Here is a 19746-nt window from a genome sequence, read left to right on the forward strand (position 1 = left end):
GAGTAAAGTCGATCTCCCTTCCTCTTTTCCTGTGCTGGCCAGGAAAACTCACTCAAACCTAGCACATTCTGTATTTGGAACTTAAATAAGCACAGCGAGTCTGAGACCTTCAGAAATAAGGACAGTATACTACGCTGCTTTTAATACTGATTTTGCTCAAACTCAACAGCTTTTAATGTACTCATGCTAAGATACTAACAAGTTTTCAAAAACACTCTTCCCAAGACGTCAGCCATGAGTATTTTTTTCCTAGTGCATTATATCTTGGTTTTCTACCAATATATTTCACATATTCTTGACCATATCTTTTTTTTTTTTAAGCAGGAAATGAGAAAGTGTAATATCCCAATGGAATTTCACTTGGCTCATTTTACCCTCTACTACTTAAAAATAAATTTTCACTTCTCGCCAAGTGAAATACCTCTTCAAAAACTACCATTTGTTTTACATTACAATTAAAGTTCTGATTGGCTGGCAAGCCTATCACTTTATAACTGGATAAATCAAGCAGAAAATTGTATGGTTATAAAATGAGCTAAAAGATTTTAACAAAATAGTTTGCTGACTATAAAGCAAAACTGGTTTCATGAAGATAATAAACCAAAGCTATTTATAATCCATTACATAAAATAAGTATGGGTAATAGTCCTTAAGTCATGACTAATTAAAAACAAATTTTGAATTTAACACTTACTGAGATTTTCTAAACACCATGCTAGACACAGGAGCTATAAATAACAATCCCTATTCTGCAAAACATAAAGTCTAGTGGGAAAGTTTTTGGAAGCACTAGGATAATCAGGAAATGACTCACAGACCTATACCTTGAAGGCTGAGTAAGATTTTAACAGGTTAGGGAGACAAAGAAATGCAATCATGCAGAGAGCACACCGCAAACAGACATGGAGATGGGAGTGCACACATGTATGTTCTTGGAAGATCCAAGTCGCCAAGTCCAGATTAGAAAGTAAAGAATTATTATTATTTAGGCAAAAGACAACAATGGAAGGTCTTTGAATAGGATAAATATGACAGATGTTTTGTTTCTTTATGCTTAATATAAGGAGAGAACATGACTTGTCCTCTCATCAGTTATATATTTCACACTATAATTTAGTAGATTGGCATTCTAGTTTCATGTGTCAGTCTCACACACTTGATAGAAGCAGTCTACCGAGAAGTAAGCTCATTTCTGGTGGGTTAATCCATTTTACCTTGAACCTAGAAGGCTCGAAGTAAAATCTGGATGGTGATGAATTCACCAAACAATGTAATATTGCATAGACCCTGACTGGGTGACCAGTTAGTTGGCCTTGCCCAGATGACACCCTGATGTCACTAAAGTTTCTTAATATTTCTATAGAATGGAGATAGGAGTGATTAGTGCAGTAATCCAAGTAATAGAGGAAGGAATGGAAATAGAGCAGTGGCTTTATGCAGGCCGAGAATTTACAACAGATGTGAGGAGCGAAGGAGGGACAGGAGACTTTTCAGTGAATGATGAAGGGACGGCAACACCACTAAAAGAACAAATGAAGGGCAGGCCATGTTAGGAAAAATAGGACATGTTGCATTTAAGACTTGACAGAAGAGTCATACAGAAATATCTAGAGGCCGTTGAAAATATGACTCTGAATGCGGCTCAAGGGTAAACAGTAACATGTTAAATTGTGTTAACAGATAAAATCACCTGTGAAGGGAGTCTTAAAGGAGAAAAAAAGGGCTAAGAACAGAATGTTGGGTTCAACCAATACCTTAAAACACAAAGCCAAAGTGAAATGAGCAATGCCAAGTCAGCTTGTACACAGATGCTTTATTTTGGATGTTAACAGTCAACATTGTATGCAAGATTCTCTTACAATGGAAAGTTTTCCCATATATCAAAAAATTCAATTTAGTCAGGGTAATGGCTGTATTAATGTGAAAACCTTACAATGAAATGCAGTATTATACATGTGTACTCAGTTTCCATGCAAGTATGGCTGCTACATATATGTCTGGCATTTTTATAACACACTGAAATTCAAATGAACACAACAGTATAACAGTGACTTAAGATGCCTGACATGCTTAAGATTAAAAAACTTGCAAAAAGCAACAAAGCAGTTAACTGAAGGATTCAACCAATACCGACCCCAATATGTACTATGTCCAATAATCCCAGGCTTATCTGCAATATATTACCTTTGGGATAATTTAATGCTCAAGAAAAATTATGCTTTATATAGCCTTCCAAGGTATTATACTCTGGTGATTGGAGACTATGTACATCCAAACCAGCTAAGGGCTATATAAATTAAAAAAAAAAAGAAAAAAAGAAAAAAGAACCATTATGTGCTATTAGTTCAAAGTTAACTGAAATTTAAATGATCCAGTATGATTTTGCTACAATCATTGGCTTTACAAAGTGAAATTTCTGTGAGAAGTTCACTAATTAGGAAGCAATCAACATACTTAACATGCTAAGGAGATTTAATTGGTTCATCTATTTGTTATCAACAAGGCATAATCTTAATAACACACATTTTCTTCACTTCTCACTACATATAATATGCAAAACGAGCTAGTGAATTTATATAGCTTAAAACCCTTTTAGATCTACTGTTCAAGAGCTAGGCATTAAAATACTTAGTATCTCCATTTCTATTAACATCAGAAAATCTTAAGCTGTTTTTGTTTTTAAGGTAAATATTTTGGTATTTGCAAGAATTTGCCTGGTAATGGTTGATGCCATTAAGTTAACTTGAGAACGTGCCATCATTTGCTTTTTATCTTTTCACACAGTGCAAGCGGTGGTCGCTCTTTCCTTCTCTCATAGCAGCAAGCCGATTCTGCTGTTTTCTATAGCAGCATACTTCAGGGGTGGAGAGGGAGAGAGTGTGTCAGTTATAAATAATTAAAACTACAGTGTACAATTCTATTTAATCCTGTCAGTGTTTAAGTTGACAGCACACCATTATATGTCTCAAAAAAATTACATAAAATCTCTACACAAAAGCAAATACATTCTTTCAAGAAGAAATAAAATAAGTGCAAACACCTAAAACAGGCAACTGAAGCAACTGTTGTAACCTGTAGAGGAACACAAAACATTTATAAAAGGACAAAATATTTTTATAAATAAAAGATAATGTTCTCTACTTCTGAAACACTGAGTAAATATAATAAATTTCTAAGTGCAGACTGTTTTTAGGGACCCAAGTACCATTTTTTTTTTAAACAAAATGCAAAAATTTCAAACACATATACAAATCACCAGATTAATTTATATGACCCCCTCCCCATATAATTTAAAAAGAAAATATTAAATTATTATTTAGTACATTTTTAGAACTACTTTATAACCAACATGATTTAAAGGGCATAGTGCAATATTTAGGTAGATGTGACATACAGTATAGTTATTGTATTCTTTGCAGCTATAACTTACTACTTAAAAGTCAAAATTGGTCTTTAATATGTTAGCTGTAATAACAGGAAACAACATTAGCTTCTAGACACTCTATATAGGTACAAATATCTACATTTAAGCTTTAAAAATGAAAATAAATTATAAAAACAGACTTCCTTCCAATTTACAGTTTTTCTGCTCCTACATACTGTACAATACATTCAACAAACTCTCAGTTCTTCTGAGATTTATGAAAATACTGACTCTTTATTAATAAGAAAAAACCCTTTTTCCATGTTTTTTGTTTTTAGTACTATGCTCAAATAAATACATTTAACACTGTAGTTAATTTTATTGTTTTTGAAAAAATACCAAAGATTAGTAGTGCAACTTTCTATCCTTCCTTCGACTTCCTTTACCTTGTGTTTCTTTGTAAATGGTAGTCTAAGTAAATCAGCACACAGGCAAAAGCACTTCATGAAACCATGCGTGCATCTCATACACAGACTAACTTCAGAAATTACATGTACTCATAAACCTAGTGACGTAAAACTGCAGCATTGAGAAGAGCAGCAACATATACCTTCTGAGGAAAATAAGTGAGAATTACTTTTAGAATACCCATGAACATTCTAATACAATTTTCCCATCTTGCTCTTTAAAAACAATTTTTTAAAATCTCTTCTTGTAAAAAATAAATTATGTAATTGTTTCCCTCTTACTTAAGTGGCTTAGCTTTCTGCCTGCCCGGTATAAAAAAAAGAGAGATGCAAACCATTTTAGGGCTGTATTAAAACTTTAAAAACAATTAATTGATAAAAATTTCATTGCAACCTAATTTAGCATAGAATATAATACGGGAGTGGGACATTTCATCAATTTTAATAACAACTACAGTATGAGAGCCCTTGAAGTGCTGCTGGTGGCTGTGTAAGTACTCAGATATCTTCTTGCTTGTTCAGTCATGATGAGTTGGTCTTCCGTCTTCCCGTAAACTACTGTCTCCCATTCACAATTTGACTAGGAAAGAAATATTAATAGTAATGTGAAAATTACTAAAATAATTATCCCTACTACTTGACAATTACACTTTTAAAAGACAATTATCTTAATTGACTGGATATTTGATACATAATTATTGTAAAAATGTTTTGATAATGGCACTGATTCTTTTTAATGATGCTATGTTTCAAAAATACATACTGAAATATCTATGATCAATTTTTTTTGGTCAATTTTTCAGCTATCTATATTGTTTACAGGCCTGTGGAGGCAGTTTAAAAGTTTTGTCTCCACAACTCCTCCCTAAAATCAAATCAGTCTTAATACAGAAAGAAATGTCAGTCTCTATTCCTTCAAAAATTTTACAGAAGATTGCAAGAGAAGATCTAATATCAAGAAATGAGCCGAGAATGCTTTGTCTTACAAATTAGAAAATATGGTCATAGCAAAAAGTCAAGCTTACATTTGTCTCATTTGTTTTCTGCCATTATATAGGTTACTACATTATAAGTATGAACCTGCCATGTAATAGATTTCCCTGCGAAGTTCTGTGTTAAACACTTGGAAATCAAATCATTTAAAATAGATTAAGAGACTGTGCTACATGGCTCTCTGAAGAGCAGTGGCTCAGGACAGAGCTGAGGCAGCCATGTCTGACTGCCGAAGATGTTTTCAAGGAAGGCTTAAATGTCAGGATTGCCAGTCCTGCCATCATTGGAGTGTAAAGAGAACTTTTTCCTCAATGAACTCCAAATTCTCTAGGTTGAATTCTTCAGATAATGTAGCAAAATTATTCCAGCCTTCATTTGCAGCTATAGAATGTTTGCATAGCACCCGAAAAAAGATTGTTTTACAACTTTTGAGGCCAAAAAGTTTACTGGAAATCATTATACCAACAAAATCGAGCCGAAACTGCTTCCAACCACTTACCCTTTCAAGATAGCAATTAGAACTATACTTACTTGTTATATGACAAGAGGTGCCACAAGTGGATTTCAGTATCTTTAGTTTAAACATGAAATAGTGCTTAGAAAATCACCAGGAGGGTCTGGCTACAACTACAGTTGTTTAGTTTACATCTGCCCTGATGAATGAGTCTCTCAAAAATCCATGTCTACTCTGAGTGACAAAATTATGGTGAATGTTTAGTTACTATTATAGTCAATGTCAAATTCAAAAAGAAAAGGCATAATTTGTGATCAGGAAGTCCAAACTGGTAATTGAATAAATAACAAAAATCACTAAAAAAAAATTATAAATTCATACCTGAAGATTCTTTTCCAATGTGACAACTTTGGAAGTGTTGGGGTTTGGTTTCTTTTTATTAAGTGTATATGTTTTGTTGGTTGAATTTGTATCTTGTTTTTCAGGACTCAAGTTGCACCTATTGTCATGTATTTCCAATAATGGTATCATTAATAAAGATGTTGTAAATACATTTTCTGACTAAGAGAGAAAAAAGAAAGAGGAAAATAAAATAACTAATTCAAAAATGGAGACAAATAAAGGGACTACTAAGTGGTAGCAGAAGCCCTGTTCGTTTCCCTCCAAGAAAGCTTTTGGCTCCAGTGAAATTTCTAGTAATGTAGTAAAATTAAATATTGCAGAAATGAACTAAAGATAAATATTGAAATTTAAAGTTTAAGAACTATCATTTTTTGACATCATACATGAGAGCCAACTCCTTTCAAAACAAAACAAATATAAAAAGCAAGGAAATAAACTATTCTCTACAGTTAATAGCTTCTCTCTGAATTAGGCACAATAATACTCAAGTAACTTTCTATGAATCTCTAATGATCCAACCATATAATAAGTATGAAATGAGAACCACAAGGACTTTAAGAAAACAAAATGCTTTACAAACCTGCATGTCTGAAATGTCTTCATTCAATAGCTGAGTACTTGGTTCTTCTTTTTCCCAATTATCTAAAACTAGTGATTTTCTGACTTTCTTCACAGAAGCAGTATGCTAGAATGAATAATTTGCAATAAAAACATTATGGCAAAGTCACTTGGACATGATAAGGCTTTTATTAAAAATATTGTTAAAAGATTACCTCTTGTTTGCAGCTTTTGTAAGCAGGTTCATCTTCCTCTTTGAGAAATATGTCTGTTCCAGTTTCTTCTTTTAAAACTTCCCGAATATCTTCTTCCAAGAAGGCAAGTGGCTGTGACTAAATTGTAAAAGGGTTTTTAATAGCCTTTTATAACAATTCCTTTTCTCTCCATATATAAATCCATTTTTAATATTTTTTCATTATTGGCTTAATTTTCTCCCAGTCCCTATAGATACATAACTCAAATAAATTAACCAACTGATTTATGGCAAAAATCATACTGCACATTGCAAGCACTGAAAGAAGTGTGGTACTGCACAATAAAGCTTTTTGCTGCAAAAAAAAAAAAAAAGAAAGAAAGAAAAAAGTGGTACTTTCTTCACTCTAGGCTAGTAAACAAAAATTTTCCTTTTGGGGAACTTATTGTAGCTTATTTAATCAGGACCCTCAGAATGAAAAAGAAAGGATTATTTTCCAAGTATTTTTATATAAAAATAGAAAAAAAATTAGAACAGATCAGGACTATACTAGCTTTCCTTGCTCTTTTATTGTACTTACTATACAGTGTGTAATCACCAGTTACCAATATTTCTCTTACCACGAGATATTTGAGTAACTTAAGAGCAGAGATTGCATCTTTTTCATCTTTGTATACATCTTTTCCATCTAGCCTTAAGCTGAGCACCGAGACAGTGTTTAATAAGTGTGTGTGTGCTGGTTAGAATACAGGAATGTGTGTCTGTGTGTGGATAGAAGTGTGAGGGAGGAGGGTATGGAAAAAAACTTGAATATAGGCTGAATAATGAAATATTCTCAAAATATTATTCATTTAGTTTTCTAGAAAAAAAAAATTTATTATATTAAACACCTACCAAAACCAAGATGTGCTTAAAAAAAAAAAAAAAAAAGGATGGTAATCAAAGCTCCACTAAGTAAAAGAACAAACTGGCAGCACATAATGACCAGCAGCTTCTGTTCCCAGTCAACATAGGGAGAACAGCATGCATATATAAATGAGATTTCACAGTGTATGTAAAAACTTTAAAAATGGAAACACAGAATTTTAAAAGTGCTCTCAAATACAGCCTAAGACATGCTGGAATTACGTCAGTATTTCCGTGTATTCCTCCAACAGCTTTTGTTTTCAGGATATGTCACAAAAAACACAGATTTTGATGTTCTTAAAAAGAATTCTGGAATATGTGTGGTCTCCAATGAGAATACAAATGTCCTAGAGAAGTAGCTGAGATACTCATGAATTCATTCACTACACAGAATTATTCTCTTAAATTGTCCTAATGTGACAAAGAATTGCTGCATTTAATACTTCTCAGGTTTGATACTACCAAAATTAATGAATTTATATTTAAATGACTTTCTTTTGAGTAATTTTCAGTAATAATGTTTATTAATCAATACTTATTAAGAAGGCAACAGATATTTAAGATGTACCTGATTACAATTCCAAAGCCAATCTCTAAGCAGTGCTCCTGACTCATAGTAAGATACACTAGAAAGTTAAATGGTTAGGGATGGTAAGTACTCAGCAAGTAATTGGAGGAGGAACAGGAGGAGTGAAAAGTCAGCTTGCTGCAAAGAAATGTATGAGCCTTCAGATATGTTAGAAATTTTAACTGCTAAATCATCACTTCTGCTTTTATCTTACATTGCTGATGAAAATGATTTTGGCAATGGATAAATTCTTCCCAAACAAAAAAAAAGTGACAAGGACTTTAGGTTACTTAAAACCTAATTTCTCATGCCCAATTATTGAAATGATAATTTTTATTCAGCTTATATGTTGACCAAATGACTCTGAGGCACTATAGAATTTTTAAATGTCTTCAAATCATTGTTTGTCTAACTCCCAATTAGGCTACTCACCCCTATGAAGGCAAGCGAAAACCATACCTAACAGGTTCAGTATTACATCTCCAAATCCTAATCCAGTGGCTGGCACCTATTAGGCACTCAATGATGAATTTTAAAAATGAACAGCAAAATACTAAAGCAGATTGGTTAAATCAATTAGGTAATTCCATACAATGGAATATTACACAAACATTAAAAATTATGGGCTAAATATATGCTATACTAACTTAGTTTAAAAAGGTTACAGAATAGTAAAGTATGATCTCATTTTCATTATGTGTATGCACATAAAGTCTAGAGAGCTCTAAAGAAAATATAATTGTTTACAGCAGTATATGGAGCTAAGTGACAAAAAGACTTGATCAGTCCTACCATTGACCCTCTAAAACAGTATTTCAAAAAAAAGAAAAAAAGATTTGAGAGTATTGCATGACTTTTGGTAGAAAATGAATTAGATCAAAAAACTAGAATTCATTAATGAATCTACCCCAAATATGACTAAAAATAGAAGACCAAAAAACTAAAGTACCCTAGAAGTGACCAATATTTTTTAAATCATATTTTATTTCTAATGAACTTAATTTGTCAGAAATCTGTATCTGACTAGAAATAGAGTGCCCATGACTCAGCTAAGGTCCTTCAAGATTGACAATATATATGTGAAAGCACAGATAACACTTCCCACCTCTATTCGTTAACTACTATTGCTACTTTAACAGCAACGACTTTAAGTACATACTACTTGAAACTTCGCACTGCCATATTTTTCTTTTCTCTCTTTTACCTTCACAAATAACCATCTGCAGTGTATTTTATGATATCCATTGAAAAGAGGAGGAAACTGAGCCTTAAAGACATATCTTGATCAATTTCAAATATACATACATATATATGTATATATATTATTAGGAAAGTGCTTATGTATATCTAAATAATAAAATCATTTTATTCTACTAAAGGTAACTGCTACTGAAACTACTAAAAGGTTGGTTTCAGTATTAGGAAAAGGGTTCCGCTGACACTTGATTTGCTTTCTCTAGATGATATAATATAAAGAAAGAAAGAATTCAAAACAAGCCAAGCAAATTTTTATTTACAATTCAAGGAAAAAGATTAACACATACTTACAAACGAAGAGATAAAAATTTTTATCAGTTTCAGTGAACAGCTTTTGCAAAATGTTAAAAAAAAAATCAAGGATAAAAATCAAAATTTGTGTTTTTATTAAATTCAGGAAAATTCTTAAAAATAAAAAGAGTATACGTACCACAATTTTAAGAGGTCCATATTTTTTCTCTTGAGCAGCAAGAGCATTCTTAAAAGGAGTAGGAGTCCTTGGTGTGGTACCCAATATAGATCTTCTAATCGTAGGTGTTCTAAACCTATCCAATCATTTAGATATGTGTGTTAGAGTCAAAATTTGATTTCATACAAGTTAAGGAAGGTAACACCACAATAAGAGCGCACACTAAATTTTTCTTGCACACACATGTTTTATTTAAACATGCCAGGGTTATTTTAAACTATGCCTGCCTAACCCAGCTCTTATTCCAATCTATGATCTTAAAATACAAAAAAGAACTAATGTAGAAAAAAGTATTAAAAATGTTTTGTTTGAGTTCAAAGTTTCACACTAAGTTTAGGTGATTTTCAGTCTCCATGGGATTAAACATCAGGGTATGATTTTCTTAAAATTCTAAATCCCATATGGATAGGGATTATGATTTATGGACTAGAAAGCTAACCTACTCTTGAAATTGTGCTTCCCATTTTTGTCTGATACAATTATTTAATACCTACTTACCCTACATTCTCCTTTTGATCTTTGGGGGTTGTTTCCTTATGAAGAGGAGTTGTAATGAGAACTTTCTGCCCACAAATAGGGGTTGATGTAAATGAAGGATTTTCTATATTAATTTGTTCATTTCCAGGGCATGTGTTGAAAAACTAAAAAAGGAAGAGTTTATAGATAATTTCTAGAATGTCAAAATCCCTACACAGCTATTAAACTGATAAAGTTTTCAAATATTTTCCCATTTCTCTTAGAAAAGATTACCAATAATACTACATTTACATTCCACTCCATGAAAATTAAGCTCCATAAAGGCAGGAACGTTTGCTTTGTTCATCACTGCCTCTCCAGCTCCTAAAGCAGTGTTTAGCACATAATAGGCATTCAGGAAACAGTCGTTTAACAAATATTCAAGTTACAAAACAACACAAAAATTTTAAAACAGTATATTATTAAATACGAATCTACAGAAATCATAAATAGCTGCTGAGTTAAATGTAAGTTTTGTACAACAGTGTAACTGAAAAAGAGTTTTATTGGTTTATTAATAAATGATTTTAAGTGTTCTTTTCTAGGAGAACACTTTGAATTAAGAATATAATAATGCTTTGCTGATAAGAAATACAGCTGTCTGGCAAATTAATTTATTCAGAACACAGCTCAGAACCTCTGAGCAGCAAAACTTGCTATCACAGTCCATTTTCCAAATGACACATTTTACTCATTGGATCTTAACTTACATACAGTTGTTAAATACTAATTTATTTTTGTAGCCAACAGATTAGAAGCAGTAGCAGAAAGAACTGGAAACTCCTTTAAGACTACTTATAACTAAAATGAATTTAGCTCTATCATTTTTGTTTTCTAATGTTTGCAATATACTTAACCCTAAGATTAGCAGCCAAACCCTCTTAAAACTCTGTAGTGATGCCCATAAACCACAGAATAAAATCCAAGCTGTTTGCCATCAAAAATAAAGTCTTTATAATCATGCCTCACCTTCTCAGCCACTTTCCACCTTAGAATTCACATTTCAACAAAAATTGCTAGTTTGGAAAACTCCAAAATAGAAACATGCTAATGTGCCCAAGCCTGGTTCACCTTCCTCAGGAGGCTTTGTAACTGATGGGTGGGATGGGAGTGGGGGGCGCACTATTTCCATGTTGTCTATGTAATGGCATCCCCAGAGAACACAGTGATTATGTACTGCCAGATCCTCATCTTCAAACATCTAAATACCTCCAATAATATCTCAGCAACCTCTAAGTTTATCTGACCATTAAACTGTCTTCTTCTCCCATAAAACTTTATAACCTCTGTCAGGACACTTTCAGCAAAAATCTCTAGTTCTATCTCTTACTAACTGACCTTGGACAAATTGCTTAACTTCTGAATTTCAGTCCACCTACTTTCTAAGTTTTTTGAAAGAAGATTAACTGAGATGCTGTAAGAAAAGTTTTTAGCACAGCCTGGAATATAGTGTTCATTAAGAGAGCATTATAAAATAAGAGGTCCAGCTTGCCCTAATAAGTATCTGCTACCCAGAATGTAACTATAGGAAAAAGTAGATAGTTCCTGACATCCCTAGAAAATCTTCTGACACATAAAGTTCTTACAGTGAGCATACATACACGGATATATACCTAATATCTATTGAACAGTTAGCAGAAAACTGGATATCAGTCTACCTCTGCCATTAGATAACTTTGGGAAAATCATTTTACCTTTCTGGGCCTATTTCCTGATAAGTCCTATTAAAGATTTGGAATTACATGTCCAAAACATCTCTTTTAGCTCTTAAAAATTGTAAGACACTAGAACCCAAGTCTATACTTTGTGAGATACCTTCTGACTTAGCATGCTCATGTATACATTTAAATACATTATCCATTTTTATATGATATCGAAGCAACGAACTGCTAATAAAGATATTAAAGATGCAATTTAATCTAGCTCATCAACATTTGGAAACAGAAACAACACTACTACCTGTGAAGGAGAAAATGGTAGTGTTTTCACTGGTGTGTGTTTTAGTGCTGTATTACCACCATCATTGAATGTGCCATCACTAAGTTCACTGCCTGGGGACTGACCCACTCGCATTCTTCTCTTCTTTCTGAGAATGGTTGGTGGAGTGCTAAACTTGGCCACACTTGGGGATGTTAAAGAAACAGCCTCACTGTCCGCACCATGACAACCATTTTTTTTCCCTTCAAGTACAAGACTGACGTTAAATTGACATTCCATGGCGCCTTCGTTGTGTTGAATCCGCATTAGTTTAACTGGAGTAGATTTGACAGGAGAAGCAGCCGCATCAGAAAGATCAAAACTGGTAACGTCACTCCATGCTACAGGATCCTGCAAAAAATTAAATTCTTAAAGTTAATGCTATAACCTAATTAAATCTGATCTTCAACACAGGATGATTTCCACAGTTAATTAACTACTCATTTTTATCAGTGGAAATAGGCTTTCTTTGTTCATCTTTTTATTTTTTTATTATGGTAACATTAGTTAACGAAATCCAGTAAGTTTCAGGTGTACAATTCAACAGTAAGGCATATATATGTAAATAGCGTTTATCTTTTTTTAATCAAGACCATTTGAAAAGAAGAGATTACTATGGTTTTACTACAACTCCAATCTGCAACATCTCAAAATAATATTTCCTCTAATTCAGTAGCTGAAGCTTATTGTCAAAGTATTTTAAATAAAAGAAACAAATTATTTTAGGTTATTATCAAAGAAGATAATTCATCATAAAACTTCACACACTATTTTACATCAGAAAAATACTATCAAATTCTATGTAATCATTTAGTAATGTGTATGAAACATCTTCAAAATGGTCATATACTTTGATCCAGAAATTCAATTTAACTGAAGGACATAACCATGATTTTGCAGAAAGCTTTACATAATACATTCTGCAATCTGTAATACTGAAAAACTGGACACCACTTAAATAAATGTCCAATAGTTTATTATGTAAATAAATTTTGTTACATTCATATGATAGAATACTATGGAGCCATTAAATTTCAAGTTTAAAAAACAGTTAAGAAAATAGAGAAATGCTCATGATATAATGTGAGGGGAGGGGAATCCACCAACAAAATACATACGTGTATATTTGACTTTAAAAACATATTAATAAGTTTGTTTTATATTCATAGAACACAGCCTGAAAGGAAATACTTCAAATTATTAACTCTGGGTTTATGGTATATTTGTATAACTTGTATAATAAAAAACGAATTGTTAAATTTTTAATTTATAAAAATTCTGTACAAGGTACATACTTGAGAAAGATTTATATGTACCTTTTTTCCAGAAGTCACTGCCAACTATTAGAACAAAATTAAGCATGATGTATAATATAATGCTTGTCAGTGTCCATTAAACTGTGTTTCTGAACATGAAACCATGTCACTAAAATTGAGCTTTTTAATAATCTCGCAATTTCAAACTTACAGATTCAATAAGTTCTAGAGTTTCTGCAAATTCCGGGATGGTCTGTAGAGAGGACAGCACAGCATTTGCCTCTACGGCCAGGAACTTTGTGGGTGAATTCTGCTGAGCGGACATAGTCTGATTTTCATCCATACTGTAAAACTCACTAGTGTGTTCCTCGAGGCTATTTAGAGTATTAGCCATGCTATCATCCATGAGGAAACTACCAGACCAGCTAGAAAAGCTTCCAGGCTGCTAAAAGTTACAAAAGAAATTTGAATATTATTTGTCATTCTCAACTTAAACATAAATTTGGATTTTAAGAGTTTTTTCTAGAACAACATACTTCACAACATTTCAGCTAAAAATATAGTAGCAAATATACTCTTTCCTCAAAATTGATATATTTTCCATTAAACTTCGTATCTTGACTATATTTCTTTATTCTAACTAAATTTGTTTTTAAATTTATAAAATCATAGTAAGAGTAAATAAGTAGAATATACAACATAAAGCCCAAACTCCTCGAATCCCGCCTCTACCTTTCAAATTTCATCTCCCAGCACTTCCTCCTTCCAGGGAATACCCACACCCAACCACACAGTACTTGCAATTCTCTGATGAGCTGTCTTTACCCTGAAGTGCCTCCGCACAGACTGCTCTGATGAGCTGTCTTTACCCTGAAGTGCCTCCGCACAGACTGCTGCTCCCACTATCTAGAGTGCAACCCAACCTACTGACCAGGGAAAACTCCTATTCCTCATTTAAGACACAGTTCAAACACTGGAAAATACTCCGTCTGACTATACACTTTTACTTATTCCATTTATAATAATGAACTTTACTAATATATAATCATAGCCTGTCTTTCAAGACTGAGCTCAAATGGAAAATCTTCTAGAAACCCTTCCCTGACTACTTAAATCCCAATTAGGCACCTCTTACATTCTCCCATAAAACTTTCTGTCTTGTTTTTATCACACTATATCCCATTTCTTGTTCCTGTTTACATTGAAAAGTAAATCCTTTGAAGTTGAGAGCTGTGTCCTTTTCCTTTCTCCCTCTAGAGATATACTCTGGGCAATTTACTTATCTTTTGAACTAGTTTCCTGGTGTCTCACAAAAAACAAGAAAAGAGACCCTGAAGATCATGATTAAGAAACAAAATGTAATTGAAATCGTTAAGAGAGTAGATTCTGAGAGTTATCACAAGGAAAAAAAATATTTTCTTTTTCTTTTTTTTTTGTACCTATATGAAATGAGAGATGTTAACTAAACTTAAGTGGTAATCATTTCACAACATACGTAAGTCAAATCATTATGCTATATACTTTAATAAACATATACAGTACTGTATGTTAATTATATCTCAATAACACTGAGGGGAAAAATAAAAAAAATAATATATAAAGTGTATAGCACTATGCAAAAGATCTTTCAGAGGTGATAAAAATGTTCAACATCTGAAGCTGCTCAATATGAAAGCCACTAACCATATGAGCAACCAAAATGTAGCTATTACAAATGAGATGAATTTTTAAATCTTATTTAAAATTAAATGTGACTAGTAACTACCGTATTTTAGAGAGCACATTACCCCAGTCTATAGGAAGCATTCAATAAATGGTACCTACTACTATTAAACATAAAAATTGCTAGAATGTACTAGAGTCATAATAACAAAATGTTAAGTTTCAAGTAAGGTGAAAAAAAACAAGTTGTCAACATTGTTGCAAAAGCAAGTTCCACCTGTTTTAAAATTTCCTGAAAATAAAAGAAATTAAAGCAATCTTATTTCATTAGCGTAGAGTTTACAATCAATTCCTGGAAAAAGCTTTCAAACTATATGCATTTCAACTGAGATTGCAGGTAGGAAAATGATTCAAAAAGAGAGATCACTGGGCCCACTGGAAAATCCACAGGTTGCAATCATACACACCTGAATCTTAATCCCTAATGACAAACCACCTACTTCACAGAGATAATGTAAGGATTACCATGAATTCATATAACACATCTACAGTAGTAGAACGTAATGAGCATTCACTAAAATGGTAGTCAATTACATAATAGTTAAGAATAAATACTTTTTATGTGTATAGAGTCTACTCTGTTGGGTGAAGCACCTTCCCTCTAGAATCCAGACTCTCCAGTCTCTTGATTCAACCAGTTCTTTATGGGAGTGGATTTTAGACAACAAATTCTAAAAATAAAATAAAACACTAATAAAACACTAATACCTTCCTCTTTTTTTAATGCAAAATGCCAATTCTTTTAGCTAGTTATATTTTATTGTAGCTTCTTAATAAAACCAAAATTAACTTTAAGATAAGTACACTTCTGGTCTTCCTATCTGCCCATGGTTTTTGCAGTTTCAAAACAAAACTACTTTTCCTATGGTGTGTATCTCACCTATTACAATTAACAAATTTTTATTAATTCTCTCTGAATGGTATAAAGACATCAGTTGCCTTTATTTCAAGATCTCAGGTTTTTCTATTTAGTAATTTTGTATTAGTTCCCAGTCCCTCTAAATGTTCCCTCATTCAGCCCCAAACCAAGAAATACTCTTTCTAAATGCAAAAAGTCTCAGGTTATTAAACTTTTACAACTGTCATTTAGTATAAACTTTTTTCTTTTAATCCATCTAACTAGAATGATTACCATTTATCCTAATTTAATACTCCTAATTCTCATAAACTAAATCTCAGACAATAGTTTTCACACCTGGTAACCCAAACCCAATATCCTTATAAAAATTTCTTTAGAGCGCATAAATTCTAAATATTCCTTTTCTCCATATTTTTAATGTTACTACTTTTTTCAATTTACTGAATTCACATTCTAAATACAGTGAATAGGGAAAAAATTTCAAAGGCACAATAAAAACAATTTTAGAGCACACAAATCTCTACACATGTATTTATTTTTCAAGCTTTTTTTCTATTAAAGCCATTATTACATGGAATGTATAAAATAAAACCAAAGCCCACTCTAAAAAACATATTATTTTCGCAAGTATATGTAATGAAGATCATACCTTTAGTCTGCTTGACATTTATGACTGGAGAAGCATCTTGATACAGAACATTGTAAAATATGCTCAGAGATGCATATCAAAATCAAACAACCTCAAAGTTGCAAATTAGCATATTTTTAGTCCATATTAAAATCCGAAGTCATACCGAATATTCTTTCCACTTATTTACATACAAAAGTCAATGCTGATGAAAACTAGAAAAGCATGTGACATATAGGTTCTCACAATCAAATTTAAATACTTATTTCTTACCGATGGAACTCGCTTTCTTCTAACTTCATTCTCAGCTGACATAAGAAGCAACTCAAGTTCCTTAATTTTTTTTTCCTTATCAGGATCTTCATCAACAAAGGGTTGCTAAAACGAGTTTAATAAGAGAGAAAACAGACCACCTACATAATTGCTTATTATTAGTGTTCTAATTTTTATTTTCTTCTACACAATATGAAATCTATTTTTTCTAATAAAGCTTGATATTACTAAATCCCAAATATCAAACATCACAACCCCTCTGGTATCTAAAGAGGTGCTGATAAGTATTTTCAATTTTTAACTGAAAAGATTTGGAAAATATAAATGTATTTTTAAAAACTTACATTGCATCATCTATATCAATTAAAAAATTTATGTCTGGAGTATGTTTTACTTAATTGAATCTAAATACATATTTTCTATCCAAGTTAGCAAAAAATATGTCCATTCACAACCTGCATGCCTTAAGCTGGAAGAATGAAACCACCAACTTACTTACGTTGTCATCAATCACCTTGCATTTGTACAGTTCATGCTTCTCAAACCCACTCAACGAACTTTCTCCTTTAATGTTATAATACTCAAACAGGACAGCCAGTACTGTTTTTGTCTTGGTTTTATAGATGAGGAAAGAGGCACTATTAGACTTTCAAAAACATGTTTGAAAGCGTTTCCTCTGTTTTATTATAAATAAAAAGTTACCTGAATAAAAGCAGAAGAAGTCTGTACATGTTCTACACAATTGCCTTCAGGTGACACATACTGATAGCCTGGGATCTAAAAAGTAATTCAATCATTAATGTCGTACAAATAACACTATATAAATATTTAAAATTTGAGGCAAAGCACAAACTCTTGAAATATTAACATTAAAAACTTAGAAGTATCTGTTAACTTTGAATATTCCTACAATAGTTTCTTATCTAATGACTATATCTCTGTTCTTAGAATCTACTGATTAAAAGTCAACACTTACAACACTTAGGAAAGACCTATCTTCTCTTGGTTGAAATATGAGAATTACTTGGCCTAGATTTTTCAGCCAATCACTCTATCTGTTAACCACAACATCCACCAAATATTTTTTAAGTCTGCTAGTAGGATTGCTCTATCTCCTGGAGAAGACAAAGTAACTGTATTGCTATCTTTCAAAGGTAGCGGTTAGTCCATATGAAGCACTCACAAGGATGAAGACTAAAGCAAATTTTTCAACATTCATCTCTCCTACTCCTACCACCACTCTATTGCCATCTTTGGGTAGAAAGATATGAAAATAGAGTCGTCTTCTATTACTTGTCTTAGAAAAACATCAGAATCACTCATGTACTTTTTAATACTCTGACAATAGACTAAGAATTATTCTGCTTCTTTTTCTAAAGTATCTGTAGTAAGAATTTTGAGTATTTTTATATGCAAATTTAGTGTGCAGTGACAGAAATATGAGAAGCTATGTTTAAAAACCTTAAAATTTAATAAATATATTGTATGTTTTCCAGAATGGCCTATCTAAATCACTATCTAATGCAGAATCATATTTCTAACACAGTTCTTAATTTTCACAATACTTGATTAGCATCAGTTATCACTGAACTTGGTAATGCCAATGGATTAGAAATGTACCTTTTTCAAATTTTTCATTAAAATCTGTGACAGTATTTCAAACCAATCCATTTTTTCTTTCAAGTCAAAATTAGAATGATTTTTTAATAGTTTAAATGAATTGAAATATGAATACATAGTTCAGGAATTAAGTAATTCTTAAAGTACAATACCCTTATCTTTCCAATATATTCTGATTGAGACAAACATTCACTTCCTTGGCCTCAAATAATTTCTAAAATTATCTTTCTAAAGTATCTTTTAGAAAAGTATCTTTCTATGCTACTGAAATCTAAGACTAATGCAAATGTAAAGACAGATAATAAAAACTTTAAGGTACTGAATATTGGCAGATAACTGTCTTCTTCACATGTTTCTTTACATTGTATGTGACAAGAACCAACATGAAAAATGGCATGTCAGATAGCCAGACAGAGAAATATAAAACAAACCCTGTGAAAATTCCTAAACTAATTTCTTATAGGTAGGAGAACACACTGTAAGGAAAATAGAGCTTGTTGCCCTATTACGAAATTGAGTAATCTCTACTCTCATGAATATTTCTAAACAAAAATTGAAGTCATTCATCTGGTTGGGGGAAAAGCAAAGTTGAATGCCATAGAAAACCAATTATTTACCACATCTTCCAAAATGATGGCTTGATGTTTTACTTTTTTTTTCCTTTAAACTGTTTTATATACTTATATCTTAGAAATAAGGAATAAAAGTTTTTTTAAAAACTATAATCGTTAAAGCACAGATGACCATTAGCTTTGAATCATAAATGAAGATTCAAAGAGTAGTATTTGAAAATGTACATACCAAGGTTTTTAACCAGATAACGTAAAAATTACATACAAAAGAAACATTAGTTTGTTCCCAAAATATTTATCGAGATAAAACCTCCACTAATTAACAGCTAAGTATGAAATATTTTTTCAGCTTGAAAATTCAAATGTCTATTCTCCTCAATACACGTTGTATTTGTCCTATTAAGAAACTCAAAGACCATATAGCAACTAAAGAAATTTTAAAAGTAATTAAAAATATATGCCTGAACAGGTATGTAAAACTGATTCTGGGTTTGCAAATGGTCCATTGTCGCACAAGGTTTATGTTGAAGCTTAGATGAAGATCGTTCTGATTTTATTCCATCTTGTAAGTAGCCTTCCTGTTCCACTTTTCTTCGCATAGTAGAATTCCAATGGTTTTTGATAGAATTATCAGTCCTACGAAATGAAAGTGTCTAATTTTAAAAGAAAAAGAAGATTCCACAAATTCTAAT

General features: G+C 32.1%; 1 protein-coding gene across 5 annotated transcripts in view; it reads right to left on the minus strand.

Moving 5' to 3' along the window:
• Positions 1-1793: 1793 nt before the first annotated feature.
• MYBL1 (MYB proto-oncogene like 1) overlaps positions 1794-19746 on the minus strand; it is a 32180-nt gene continuing 14227 nt past the window's right edge. Inside the window, exons 6-16 of one of the 5 annotated variants that reach the window (XM_011364600.2) lie at positions 19516-19690; positions 17565-17639; positions 16863-16967; positions 13592-13822; positions 12107-12475; positions 10130-10272; positions 9593-9707; positions 6454-6570; positions 6261-6365; positions 5660-5839; positions 1794-4411 (exon numbers count right to left, since the gene is read on the minus strand). In XM_011364600.2, the coding sequence (XP_011362902.1) occupies positions 4283-4411; positions 5660-5839; positions 6261-6365; positions 6454-6570; positions 9593-9707; positions 10130-10272; positions 12107-12475; positions 13592-13822; positions 16863-16967; positions 17565-17639; positions 19516-19690 (1744 nt within the window). In that variant the 3' untranslated portion in view covers positions 1794-4282. Of the gene's footprint in view, positions 4412-5659; positions 5840-6260; positions 6366-6453; positions 6571-9592; positions 9708-10129; positions 10273-12106; positions 12476-13591; positions 13826-16862; positions 16968-17564; positions 17640-19515; positions 19691-19746 lie in introns of all 5 variants that reach the window. The other 4 variants (XM_023533278.1, XM_011364599.2, XM_011364602.2 and 1 more) reach the window with 4 other exon arrangements.

This window comes from Pteropus vampyrus, unplaced genomic scaffold, assembly GCF_000151845.1.
Source record: "Pteropus vampyrus isolate Shadow unplaced genomic scaffold, Pvam_2.0 Scaffold99, whole genome shotgun sequence".
NCBI classification, from domain to species: domain Eukaryota; kingdom Metazoa; phylum Chordata; class Mammalia; order Chiroptera; family Pteropodidae; genus Pteropus; species Pteropus vampyrus.